Below are 13,715 nucleotides of genomic sequence, written 5' to 3' on the forward strand. Positions count from 1 at the left end.
TTCCAAATATGATGCTGTCTTGCTCTCACACATATGAAGACTCATAGAACCCTCACAATGGACCTAGTCGTGAGCAGTCTCGGTCCCATCAAAGTTGAAAGCCGCCTCCAGCACTCCCTCGACACCTTCATCCGCGACCTCACACCAGACCAAAGAACAGAATTCCTGCAGGACCGCCAAATCTTCCGCACGAGATACCCCGACGAGAACGACGTCTTCGTCTTCATAGCAAAGCTGAATAGTAGACGGACCTCTCAAAGGCAACTCAGCTATGGCCCTAGATTTCTCAACATCATTCAAGTGGCACAACAGTTCGCCTCCATAGGTGACATTCTGGTCGGGGGATCCCAGAACTTAATTGCGTCTGGAGTATGGACCACCATTCGCAGTGCCCTGCTTGTCAGTATAGAGCTTCTGACCGTCTTCGAATACAAGTTGACCTGAGTGCAGATTGTGGCCAAAGCCGACAGCAACATGGATAAGCTGTCTCATCTGTTCATGGTAGCAGGACAATCCGCCCCCCGATATGAAGCCATGTCAAGACTCTACAGTCGCAAGTCCAGACGTCTTCTATCCTATTACCAAGAGTACTTTCTCACCATCATCGACATGTGTCGTCGCTTCGTTCAAATCATCAACAAGTCCTCCGTGACGCGGCTGTTCTCCACAATCAGCGACTCAGATCTCAGTACCTTCCAGGCAAGCATTGCGCATTGGGCCTCAATGATTAAAGAGGAAGCGATGCTGCTCATGGCGCAAGGCGTCGAGGATCAAGGACTCTCGCTTAGTACTATCCTGGATATTTCCAAGAGCAATGCGCATCGTCAACGAATCGAGGACAATGCTCGTGTCCTGGCTACTTGTTCAACGTACGACCACCAAGCGTGCTGGAAACGAGTTCGCAAAATGGGAAACACGGCCTTATTTCTCCAAGTACAAGAATACCTCTCGTGGAGAGGAGACGCAGCCGCCATGGAAAAGTCCGGCACCCTCATCTACACCGGTAAACTCGGAGCCGGAAAGTCAGTCCTCATGGCCAACATGGTTGAAGATTTGAACCTCCATGCGACGACAGTCAAAGTTTCTGTGGCATACTTCTTCTGCCAACACGACGAACCGTACAGCTTGCAAGCGCGCACCATTATTGGTTCCTTGGCCCGACAGTTTCTTCTCACAATACCAGATCTCTCGAGGGGGCTGGTCTTTATCCACGACCAGATACGCGAAGTTGACTTAGATGGAATCATTCACCTGTTGAAAGAGGTTCTCCCGGCGGATTTTAAAGCCTACTGCGTTATCGACGGGCTCGATGAATGCGACAGCACGGAAAGACGCTTACTTGTTCTCAAACTCCGCGAACTGCAAGACACTTTTGCACTACGAATATGCGCCTCCTTCAGACTAGAAGCCGACAACGGACTACGTCTCGACACAAAAGGCTTCATCAACTGCGCTACAGTCGTCATACCTGAAGATAACCCCGAAATCGAGCAATTCATCTGCGACGAACTCGAGCGCTGTATTGACAGCGAGCTCCTCACGTTGGGCGACCCAACTCTAGTAGCAGATATCATGAACACGCTGGTGGAACTATCCCAAGGCATGTTTCTCTGGGTCGTGCTCCAAATCACCTCTCTCTGCGCCTGCAAGACGGACGACGATATCCGACAAGCTCTCGCCGACATGCCCAGGGACCTAGCCGAGACGTTCACCCGCGTCCTCAACAAATGCGAGCCGTCAGCCAAGAAATACCAGAAGCAAATACTCGAACTCGTCCTTGTTGCCAGACGGCCCCTCACAACAGAGGAGCTCAGAGAAGCTCTAGGTGTGACACCAGGAGACACAAACTGGAATCCGTCCCGCCTGCCAAACAATATATACAGCGTCCTCGCAAGCTGTGGCGGTCTCCTAACCATAGACGAGGAGACATCAACCGTCCGGATGGTCCACCAAAGCGCGAGAGACTTCCTCCTAGGAGCCTTCCAGGGCCGAACAGAACCACCTCTCCTTACAACCCACGCCGCTCACGCAACCATGTCCTGGATAATAATCACCTACCTAAATTACGGCATCTTCGACACACAGCTCTCCAAACCGACAACCTCCACCGCCATCCCAATGATAACTCCCTCGGCAGCCATACAATCCACCTCTTCCAACACCGTCAAAAGCCTCTCCCTGATGCTGCTCCGCGCAAAGAAATCAGCCTCTCCCAAGATAGACATCTCCCGCATCCTAGAAGATATCCGCGGGCAAGCCAAGACCGCGAATCCCCAAACCCACCACTTTTACTCTTACGCAACGTCCCACTGGACACACCACCTCATCAACACCAAAGACACCGACCAAACCCTCAGCAACCTCATCGCCAGACTCCTCCCGAAACACTCCATAACAAACTACAACTACCGTACCAAATTCAACCTCCTAGCTTGGGCGGCCACAAATCCCGCTCTATACAAACAAATACACTCACACGCCAGCGAGGCCATCTGGTTCCAGCACGACCTCCTCTCATGGGCAGTCCGCCACAATCACATCCTCCTCCTCCAAACACACGACTCCACGTTCCCCCTACAACCCGGTACGACTTCATCAATAATCCCCATTGCAGCTCTCAACGGACACTACCGCCCACTCGTCTTCCTCATCAACCGGCTGCCCAACCTCCCCACCACAACCCTAGGAACAGCCATCATGATGGCCATGACTGGAGACCACGCCCCCATCGTACGCTACCTCCTCACAGGAGCATACAATCCGCCAGACTCCGATAATTCCGCAAATGACGAAGAAAGCAACACCGAAATGAACGGCCACCTCGCTCGTCAGGGCACACAAATGCTCCACAACCGCGTCTACTCGCGCAAGCTGCTCCTCTGGGCACACGTCTTCAAAAGAGATCATCTAGCCAGACTGCTCATTGATCTTGGTGCAAAAACCACAGACGCTCTACAGCCGAAACTAGACGAAGAGTTGCGCTCCCAAACAAACGACTACTCGGAGTCGTCATTGCTCGATGAAATGAAGCTGGAAATGTTTGGCGATCTAACCGTGGGACATGGAGATGGTGGTTTAGACCCAGAACAAGAAGGCATGCTGATTAGCGCGGCAAAGATATTATTTGAGACCAAAAATGTGTCCTTGCTGAATTCATTTCTCATTGCGAGACAGAAAGGGTCGTCTGATGAGAATCACGCGGCAGCATATCACTTGTCCGAACAATAACACCTACACACGTTGGGTCACAGTCATTACACATTGTCACAACTCACAACACAGAATGAATCGAATCGATTTGGATAAATAACTTTCTTCGCTTTCCACGGGGGAAAATTGGCTATATTCAGGGTCCAAGATCAATAGAACTTGCTAAATGCTCCCCCACAGTCAATGCACTGCCATATCAATACCAAAAGACCGGCATCGATGCTCAGCTCTAAATACCAAATGAATAACCAGTCGTCATTTCGTCATAAAACACCTGGGTGAGAAAAACAGAATCTCCCAGATAATAAAAAACAAATATGAATAGGAGATCATGACGTTCTTTAATCTTCTCAACGAAAATCTTTCCATGCCATATCGCCTTGATGTTTAGAGCAATTAAAAAAATTTTGCCTGCGCGACTTGTCTGAACTTTATCCATCCTCCATGTTCAGCTGCTTTGTATATAAGCACAACTCGCTAATCCACGTTGGTATCGCAGCCATTGTCAATAAATATGCAATTGCAGACAGTGGCACGCAATCGAAAGTATGCCCCTTCCCAAATGTTGTCATGTTCGCTTTAGAAAGTGTCCGTATCTTCACTGGCTACAGTTCCAAACGTGTCTAAAACAAACAGAATTAGTCTTCAGCTCGAGGCAGACTCAGATCCCGTCTTTACAACATACCTCTCTTTCGCCGTCTTTCCTCTCTCGCCGCTTCTTCCTCAGGGCTCTTTGGTGTCATCGCTCGCGGGCCACTAGGTCGGCGGCTGGGAACGCCCAGAGCGGCATTTAGGTTTCGGTTCTCTAGTTTTGGGCTACTTCCAGAGTAGTGACTGAGATATGTTCCCGTCATTGTGCCATATCCACTCTCGGAACTCTGCTGAGGAGCTGGGCTGCCCTCCTTTTGCATTTTGGATAGTCGGCTAGACTTGGGGGGAGTCTGTGAAACAGGAGACTCCATTGGTTCCTTGGGCGGACGAGGCGGACCGGGCTGTTGTCCGGGAGAGGAGTAGTAGTCAGCCTCATGGCCCGGGCCTGACGAGTTGTTGCTGTATCTGTTGGTGTTGGGCGGTAAACGGTTGAGGCTTGTTGCTGAGCCAGCCCAGTCAGCCGACCTTGGTGTCATGGGGTTGTTGTACTCCTGAGCAGAGGACTCGAGAGCCGTGCGAAATCGCTCTGTTTGGCCAGGTCGTGGCTGCGGGTGCTGCAAGTTCAACGAGTTTCGGTGTGCCTTGTACTTGGGGTCCTCAGGCGTCATGTTGTAAGAAGCTGGCGGCGGGCCTTGAGAAATGCGTTCACCCCGGATGCCTGCAAGGCTTGGGTCCGAAAAGCCACTGTGCAATTTGTCTTCACCATACGGGTCATGGCTGTAGTTAGGATCGTCGTCGTCGTATGATGCCAGGCTGGATCCGGACCTCGAAGGAGGCTGAAAGTCGTCGTATTTGGGTCCCTTCTTGGAAGCACCACTGCCGCGGAATGCTTTGCCAACGCTTGAAGCCGTAGTGCCCGACCATCGCGATATCTTTGGCAGCCAGCCACTAGAGCTGCTTGATTTGTGCTTTTTGCCCTTGTCAGTTCGAGGGGTGTTCTCAGCGCTGAGTGGCTGAGGTTCTTCAGGGGCAGCGAGTCGTGGAGGAGTATCAAGAGGAACTGAACTGCCGCGTTGTATGTGTTCCGCTCGAGTTGGGGTCTGGAGATAGTCATTTCCTGATCTTTCTGCGCTTGGGCTGTGATGGTCGTATTGATATTCCTCTTCATGTTCAGGCACTGTGCTGATTCTGTGCTCCGAGAACTTTCTCTCAACGCTGCCACCGACCTGGCCATGAGAATGTGATGTAGATGCTGCTCCGGATTGGCTGGCATGGGTAGGTGTGGAATTGCCTTCTGGCTCGTAGCCCTTGTCTTGCTCATACTGTTCCTCTGCTCGCAAATTTTCGTAGGATTGTCCGGGTCCCCCAGTGGAAATCGGCGGTGCAGTTTGCGTCTTGAGCACATCAACTTCTCCGAGGAGTTGCATAAGCATGTCCTCGATGCGTGTCAGATCATTAGTCCCCTTAGCGCTTAAGCCCTGTAGGGCCCGTTTCCACAGATTCTTCTTCTTGATGCCAGCCTCGTCAAGCGTGCCGGCTTGTGACGGGCTCTGCAGTGAGCGAGAGGCGGCACCTGGGTATGGTCTGGGTCCGTTGATGGCTTTCTGTAGCTTCTCTGTGTTTTCCACATTGGCAAAAATCACATCATCGCCAGTATCTTGTACCAGTTCTTTCATCTCGCGGAAGGAGTTGCGCATTTCAAGTGCGGCATTCATGAGCAAAGCAACGATTTCCGTATCGCGGGCACTTCGCTGAGCGTCGCGCACCATCAACTATGTGCTGTTAGTAAAGAGCCCAAGGATAATCGCATGTTGTATCGCTGATTTTACTCACATGTTGCATCAAGGCCACAATGTCCTTGTTTTCGATGCGTTCCATGCCAGTTCCCGTTGCGGCATCGTAAAATGGCGACGCCATGCCCTGAGACATGCCACTCAGGTGGCGTGTGTGTGTCTTTGGGGCGTAGAAGGGATCATCATCGGTGACGGGGGCATTGAAATCCACGGCTTTACCCTTGGCATGGGCGTCGGGAGTGCGGTTTGGCCCATTGGACATGTATCCTTCATCGTATTTCTGCGGGAAGCCAGGGCTGCCGGTATGGAACGGGGCTTCAAGTCCTCGGCTGAGCAGCTTGTCGTTGAGCTCAGGGTTCACAATGGGACTGGCATCTTCGTACGGATTTGTAACCAGGGTGTCGCGTTTACGCTCGTCAGATGTGCGATGCCATTCGTCCTGCTCTTGGCTCGCGTCATGGCTGTGAGTGGCTGCCATCCCAGCAGCAGCTCCCAACGCAGCAGCTCCGATTGCTTCTGCAATTCCAAGCCCACCGCTTGTGTTCTTACCCTCGGCTTCTTGAGCATAGCCGGTGATGTCTCGCTGGGTTGGCGTTGCTCTGCCAGACCAGTCCTTGTGGGCAGCTTCGCCGCCACCGTCGAGACGCTCCTCGATTAGTGAGGGGTTTGTCTGTAGGTCGTCGTCGACATAGCCAATCTCTGGCATTGGGTCATTCATGTCAGGGAGGCCGCTAGCACCCAATTTAGGTTGGTCCTCAAAGTCCAACCTGTCGACGCTGTGAGTTGGAGTGTTGCGCGGCTCCCAGCCGTGATGCATAGTTCTCTCCTTGAACGATCTATTGCGGGCGACGCCAGCGGGTTGGAAGTCATCCACAAACTGTCCTGATGATGTCGCCTGGCTTCTTTCCTTTGCGGCCTTCAGCGCAGCCGCTGCTGCACCAACTGCGCCAGCGGTGATGGCGGCCTCGGACGCCGTGGGCGAGTGCCGATACTTGGTTCGTGGCACTTTCCTACCATAGTCGTCAACCTCGTACTCTGAGTATTCCTGGGAACGCGCTACGGATTTGGACCCTGGTGTGGTTTGCCGTTCTTCCTCCTCCAGTTCGCGGTGGTCATCGACGTCCATCCTCTCAGGGCTGCTGGCGCCGCGACTGCTTTGATCTTTGAATTGTTCGTCGTATGAGACATTGGAGTCTCTGGCAGCATTGTAGTCATATCCGGAGGCTCCAGTGACAACTGATTGATCCAACATTGAGCCATCTACCAGGGACGCAACAGCAGACTCAACACCAATAGGTGAATTGACGAAATTGGGGTTGGCTCCAACTCCTCGTACGGCTTGACCACTACCAGCCTCATCAAGTTGCTCAGCCCCGTCTGCAGAGACACGGTCAAACTCTCTGCTCCGCACGTTCCCAGGTATTGAACCGTCTGATTGCATTGATAAATGCTGACGGGTTCGCTCAGGAGACTTGCCTGGAGATGGTATCTCCATGGAATCGCGTGGCAAGGGTGCTTCACTCCCAGCCTCGGTGTACCCGGAGACACTGGGAATGGGGCTGAGTCCTCTGGCGCCAGCTTGATAGGGAACGTACCGAAGAGGTGGAGGAACATCTTGAGTGCTGTAGTAACGATCTTCGAAATCATCTTCGGGATAGTCAGCTGGGTCGGGTACCTCTCTGCTGCGTTCGTAGTCATCATAAGAGCCAGCCGGGATTTTTCGTCCATATTCATCAGTCTCATACTCTTCAACGTAGTCCTTGTTGCCACGAGGCAATGCCGTCAAATCGCCATGGGACACATTGGCGTGATGCATAGCCAGGGCATGCTGCTCGTGGTTCATGGGTGACTTGGCAGCAGTCGGTGTAGATGCCCCGGAGGCCACTTGTTCGTCATGTGCGAGATCTCGGGTGGCTGCACCAACAAGCTCCTCACTGGCAGAATGTGGTCGATCTGATTCAGCCGACAGAATGGATGTTCGAGTGAGCTCAGAGGGGTTGATATCACTCATGAGCGGCATTGGCGGAGCAGGTGCTAGGTGCTCTTCATCTAGGTCCTCGTCAAATTGCTCCCGACCTACGCTACGACTTCTTGTGTGTTCAGCCCTCCTTCTTCGTCTCTCTCGTTGTTTCCTATCCGGTGATTGAGCAACATCGTCCATGACAGCGCCCACGCCTTTGGCTAGTGCAGCACCAGCAGCGCCAGCAGCTGCAGCTTTGAGCAGGTTGTTGCTGCGCTTTGGTGTAGTGACCTCTCCCTCATGGGTTTGATATTCGGCGTTAATGGAGTCATGGCTGGGGCTGCGTAGTGAAATATCGTCATCATAGTCATGACGGGCCTCTCTATTTCGTCGTTCTTTTTGTTTCGTGCCATCTCGTGAGCTCTCGCCCCGTCCACCCGAAGACCGCCTGCGGTCAGATGTGAGGTCCTCCCTTGAGGCGGAGGTTGCGGAGGACGTCAGTGACCCCCGTCGGCTTTCGCGCTTGCTTTGTTCCCGCTTCAGTGCGCTCAATTCAGGTAGAATTAAACGTCTGATGGCGTCCTCGACAGTTTCGAGTAATTTTGGGTTATTGATTGACGATCTTGAGGCACCCGAGCGGACGGAACGCGTGTCGACGGAGCGGTGGCTCGGAGCGAGATGAGATGACACCACACTGGAATCTGCTGCACTTACATTGGATTCCTGTTGACCGCGACTCGAACGGCGGCGTGGGGAACGGACCTCATCACCAGCGTGATCACTAGCAACGCTGCTGGTCCTACTTTTAGAGTGCCGCTTCCTTTCAGACTTGTCTTTGGATTTTTCTGCAATTTTAACCCGCTCCTTGGTTCGAGTTTTGTTGTTGCTTATTTCGCCCATGGCCACTCCCGCGAGTGCACCCGTGGCGGCAGCACCAATGAGCGCCTCACCCCGAGATGGACTCACTGATCGTTTGAGGTCTCCTCCAGGACCTGAGCCGTCCAAAAAGCTGTCCGTCGGGATAGCAGAAATTTCAGAAGGATTGCCAGGCTGATAGGGCTCAGCAGCGGGTATTAATGGACTTGCGGGGCGCCTACGCCTGTGGCTGCGATCTATCTCAATGTCGATTGGATTTCTCGAGACATTCGACTCTTCAGTCGCCGATGCATACGAAGTCATGCTGTTTGCATCCTCCCCGTCGTGTAACTCGATTTCTCGAGACGCGATGGCTTGATCGAGGGGGATTCGCCGTGTGAGAGAAGCCTTGCGGGTTCCCTTCGTCTCGGTTACCTGGATGTGATCGCCTTTGCTCTTCTTGGACGGGGTCAAGCGAACCCGAACGCTAGGTTTGCGGTCTTGACCGTTGGAACCACTTTTACCGCCCTCAAAATATTCAATCAGCAGTGAAGTTTGAGATTTGCTGGCTTTATGGCCGCGAGTGCGGATAGTGACTGGAGTACCATCCTCGGGGATGGAGTATGAAGACTTCTCGTCGCCGGGCTTGGACAAGTCGGTTGCCAGTTCGCTCGGTGTGGTGGTGTCAGTTTCGGTCGGAGCAGGCAGCGGCGGTGCTTTCTTTGATTCGGCGCCCATTGTGCTGATGAGTGTGAGGGAAGCGACAATGAGAATTGAGCCGAAGTGAGAGGCTCTTATTCCAATGCCTCGGGTCGCGGTGAGCGTGAAGGGCCGTCACCGTTTGCCGCGTCCTGGGATGTTAAGGATATAAAAAGTGCCGGGGTGAGATCAAGACATCCGGAACAACACGACAAAATATTATCGAAAGAAGCAAAACCTGGATGGTGGTCTCAAGGTCAGCCAGAGACATAGCACAAAACAGCGTTTGCCAGAACCCCGGAACCTGGACCCGCGGAAGGACTCACTATGGGTGAAATCGACCGTGGCACAATCTTCAAGGGAAAGGGATCGGTTCAATTTGGGAAGGGGTATTAAAGAACAAAAAGGATGCAATGTTCCCGAAGCCAAAACGTTGCAGAGCAAAACGGACGCTTCAGGAAAAAGAGAAGAGGCACTTCGTGGTGTGGATGTTCAATCCTGCCAGAGCAGTGGTGTCAAGTCGAACCATGCGCACGTCCAGTGCTGTGGCAACGGCGACGAACAGACCAGACCAGACTGGATTTGAGTCGACTTGACTGAGAGCACCAACAGAAGGGCCGTGCCCGCCCAGCCAGTATCTAGCTCAAGTGCCAAGTGAGGAGCGGCAACAAGGATGTTCCCGCAGGTTCGCCACACGTGTGAGCGACCCCGTAAGTTTGTACCAGACCAGACTCGATGCGAACAAGGCCAAGATGTTATGTGCGACTGGAAGGGTCAACGTGCTTCCGATACGTCGGTCGCAGAGAACAACAAAACGAGCTGGCGAACGAACCCTATGCGAGAAGGAAAACGTGATTGAAGTGGAAAGGCAGGATGTCTTGGGGCAACACCGAATGCCAGCAGGCAACCAGCCACCGGACCCAGAGGCAATGTTAAGGTAATAATATGCGGTTCGGAGTAGTATCAGCAGCTGTCTGCTTCCTGCTCAGCTTGGACCACACCAAACTGGACCCGATGGTAGACAGCGAGTGAGGAGGACCCCAGATGAGAGAGAGGGGCGGTGGGCGATGGATGGGGAGGACGTGGGAGACAGAAGCCCAACCAAATGCGCAAGCATCTGACAGGGCAGCAACAGGGCACGACGATAGGACGATGAAGCTTTGTTATTGTCCAGGCAAAAAGACTGGGGTTGGATTGATGAGTTGGCGGTGCCGACGAGCTGATCCAATGAAGGCTGCAGGCAGGGGTGGCTTGTCGGGTCGGCGTCCGGGCTCTACGGGTGAGCTAGTGATGGTCTGTGATAGACGGTGATGCTCATGAGCACGAGAGGCCCAGTGGAGGCTTTGATTGATCCAACTCGACCAAATGCCGTCATGCGATGGCCAAAACAGCTGCTGTTTGTGGTTTGGGGGGATTTTTTGGGTTTTTTCGTGGCTTATTCGACCGTTGGAGGGCGAGGAAACAGTAAACGGGTGCTGCGGTGTGGTGGTGATGGCGATGGTGATGCGGATGTGGATGCGGATGCTGACGAAGAAAATAAAATAATAAGAAGCACCAGACCAGACTGCTTTTTTCGGTGTGTGTGCGTCTCTTGTGCGGCTCAAGCAAGCCAGCCGGTGGAGGGACAAGAAGGATTCTGTTTCGTGTTGGATCTCGTCACTCCAGAGAGGACTTGGATCTGCACCACGGAAAGAGTACGGGGTAAGTAGCACCAGACATGTCTGGTACTTTATTACTCGATGACGAGGAAAGAGCTTCCAGCTTGGCACTTGCCGATAATGTATCACTTTCGAGGCGCATCAGCTAAGACATTCTCCAGAATAGAGTCTGGTCAGTCAGAAGCTTTCATCCAGTGAGCCGACGTCAAGTCGTAAAATGTCTGGTCGAGTACGGAGGTGCATTCAATGTGTGGTTCCGTATTCTGGGTTTCCTCTTCTCGTGTCCTGTCCTGCATTGCTTAACACATTTGATCTAACCCGTGCACGTATCCAGTTCATGTACGGCCATGAAGCTGGCGAGTGCATCAATTGACCAGACTTGACTCTTCAGGTCGCACGATGCAATGTTGCGCTCAAGTAACCAACCAGTTGACATCTAGATGGCAGGAGCTCCTCAATCGTTGGTCTGTCCAGGTGCAGGCGCAGGTGCAGGTGCAGGTGCAGGTGCATGCACCTCCAAACGCCCCTACGCAGTCACCCTCATGCACAAACTGCCCGGCCCTGGGTCAAATGCACAGCAAATATTCTGCAAGATGAAGAAACGTCTGCAACATGGTCACCCGGTGAGTCCATGTTTTGTTTCTAATTTCCAAGCTTTTCTGCCAATCTCTTCTCTGCAAAAGTACTATTGTCCTATCTTTTCTTTTTCTTTCCCATCATACTCCGCTTCAATTTACACCATTGACCATTTTGTTCCACTGTTCGACAAAGACGGCTCCAGCCCAGACAGGTCTGGCTGGTACCAAGAAAATACCAGACATAGACTTGATTGACCATTCATAAGTCAAGTCAAGTGCCGAGTCTCGAGTACGGAGTCCTCTCAAGTCATCAACAGCCAACCACACATTCCGCATAATCGGAACATCTACGTCTTCTCCCAACAGCATCAATTTGCTCTCCGTTCAAACTTCGTGATATTGTGTCCTATTCTAATTGACCAATATACAACCCCTGCAAGCCATTTGATGGCAAGAAACTTTCCTTCTCTAGCTTCTCCACAAAGGTCCGGCCCCCCTTCCCTCCACCATTTCAATATTCACCACTTGACCCATTTTGACAAGAAATTCGGGACCCAATGCCCAAACAAAATGCGACCCCCACACCGGCCAATAACGAACGGCTCAGCAAACGGTCTGCACTTTCCGCTGCCGTGGTAACCGTCACAAAACAAAAGAAAAACACGATAACTCATCCACCCAGGAGGCTTTTGCACGCAATTGCACTCATCTTGTTCTTGTTGAGGACGTCACTCAACGTCGGTAGGTAGCATCACGGACTGCCGATCCGACTTCATTTGGATACTCGGTCACAAGTTTAGGTTATTGCTCGCCTATCTCTTTTTGGTCACAGACCATTCTTGGCATCAAAATGCTTGTCTCCTCCACCTTGCTCACCACCTGGTATTCCCAATTTGCGCGAAAAGTGGGAGGTGATGTGCCAGATCTGGAGACACATGCATTCCAACTGTATTGCCCGCGTGGCTACTGGAATTCTGGTATCCCTCTCCGGGCAGCACCCCTCTAACTATCCATCCCGCTTTTGGAGATCAAGTAATGTCTGGACTGTACGAAGTAGTTCAATGGACATAGCAGCGCAGACCAAACACTTGCATGATACTAACAATCTACCGCTGCAAAAGTCCAGGCAACGAAGAGGGCGAATTACAAACTGTATAAATAGAATGTCCATGTAGTCTCCTCTTGGCCTTTCACAACAACGATACGAGGAAACCACCATCATCTGGATCAACAATTCCAGGTTTGCGTTAATGACTGTACGCCGGTTGTATCTGCGGCTCTGCCAGTTTCGAAAGAATCAACATCCCCCATAAGCTTACGCTACTATAACTCAGTCTCAAGGCGGTCTTGAGGATCATGCTAGCCCCAAATCGTTGATTCTAAATTTGGTGATACAACATGGTGTTCAGTACATACACTCGCAGACACGGCACCATTATCGCCTGTTCTGTGACGACAAACAACACCATGACGAACAGCAAATGGATCTGAGTGCCTATTTACTCTAACCCTGTATCATAGACGTTTCCCATTCTCTTCCCACATGGTTTAATGAAGTAAATGTATTCCTTTCGTAGGGGGGAAGGTAATCAAGTTTGCTATATGACCTGCACGTGCTTCACAATGATTCGTATAGATAAGAGCAAACATTACTCATTACTCCGAATCTTGGTCTCCATCCATCATTTTGCCCAACTCAGTTCTCCTCATACTTAAATCGTACTTTATTCTTGATTGTCCGACTGGCCAGGAATGCAGTTTCTAACTTCAATCTACCCTACAGTTTGCGTTACATCTAAAACCACCACGAACTCAATCGTTCGTGGCCAAACTTCAGCTTCAACTTCAGCGTAGAACACCAGCGCGGCGTCTGTTGAAACTTCAAGTCAGCCTTGAAGGTGGTTGTACGACAATATCGTGGCATAGGGTGATTGTCTGAGTCGAACACAAACCACTGACGTGAATCGCCACCAGCATCCCAGACAAGATGCAGCAAACTTGGCAGCTGGGTGTATTTGACCCTGCTCATCTGCACAGTATCACTTGGTCCTCCATCATTCCCGTGACTCTTTGGCGGCCGCCTCCTTCAGGTACCTAATCAGACGAGGATTCGCCAGCGGCTGCACACCGTTGGGGCTTCAATTATATCGATTACTTGGTGCTATAAACAAACACGGCAAGATGATCCTAAATTCACACAGCATACCAAACCAGACGCCGTTTGGATATCCATCGCCAAAACGCCGTTGAAATAAACACAAAATCCATCCAAGTCAAGATTCCATGCATATAGCCCCATCCGCGGACTCCCATTGCCACAGCCAAAACCAATTTTATATCCACCTCCATTCAACCAACGTCATACACCGAT

The 13,715-nt window shown here is 51.8% G+C and overlaps 2 protein-coding genes across 2 annotated transcripts; one reads left to right on the top strand and one right to left on the bottom strand.

Moving 5' to 3' along the window:
* Window positions 1-57: 57 nt before the first annotated feature.
* Window positions 58-3,228, top strand: VFPPC_09580 (NACHT domain-containing protein; the record flags this gene model as incomplete). The annotated part of the gene is made up of 2 exons (XM_018288093.1): window positions 58-399; window positions 451-3,228. 2 exons carry the CDS (start codon window positions 58-60, stop codon window positions 3,226-3,228), a joined length of 3,120 nt encoding a protein of 1,039 aa, XP_018139499.1.
* Window positions 3,229-3,789: 561 nt separating this feature from the next.
* VFPPC_09579 (dim2-associated protein 1) lies at window positions 3,790-9,147 on the bottom strand (the record flags this gene model as incomplete). Its single annotated transcript, XM_018288092.1, has 3 exons — window positions 3,790-3,833; window positions 3,896-5,573; window positions 5,635-9,147. The coding sequence occupies 3 exons, from the start codon at window positions 9,145-9,147 to the stop codon at window positions 3,790-3,792; spliced, it is 5,235 nt and encodes a 1,744-aa protein (XP_018139498.1).
* Between the last annotated feature and the right edge of the window lie 4,568 nt (window positions 9,148-13,715).

The sequence above is a fragment of the Pochonia chlamydosporia genome, chromosome 7, assembly GCF_001653235.2.
Source record: "Pochonia chlamydosporia 170 chromosome 7, whole genome shotgun sequence".
NCBI classification, from domain to species: Eukaryota; Fungi; Ascomycota; class Sordariomycetes; order Hypocreales; family Clavicipitaceae; genus Pochonia; species Pochonia chlamydosporia.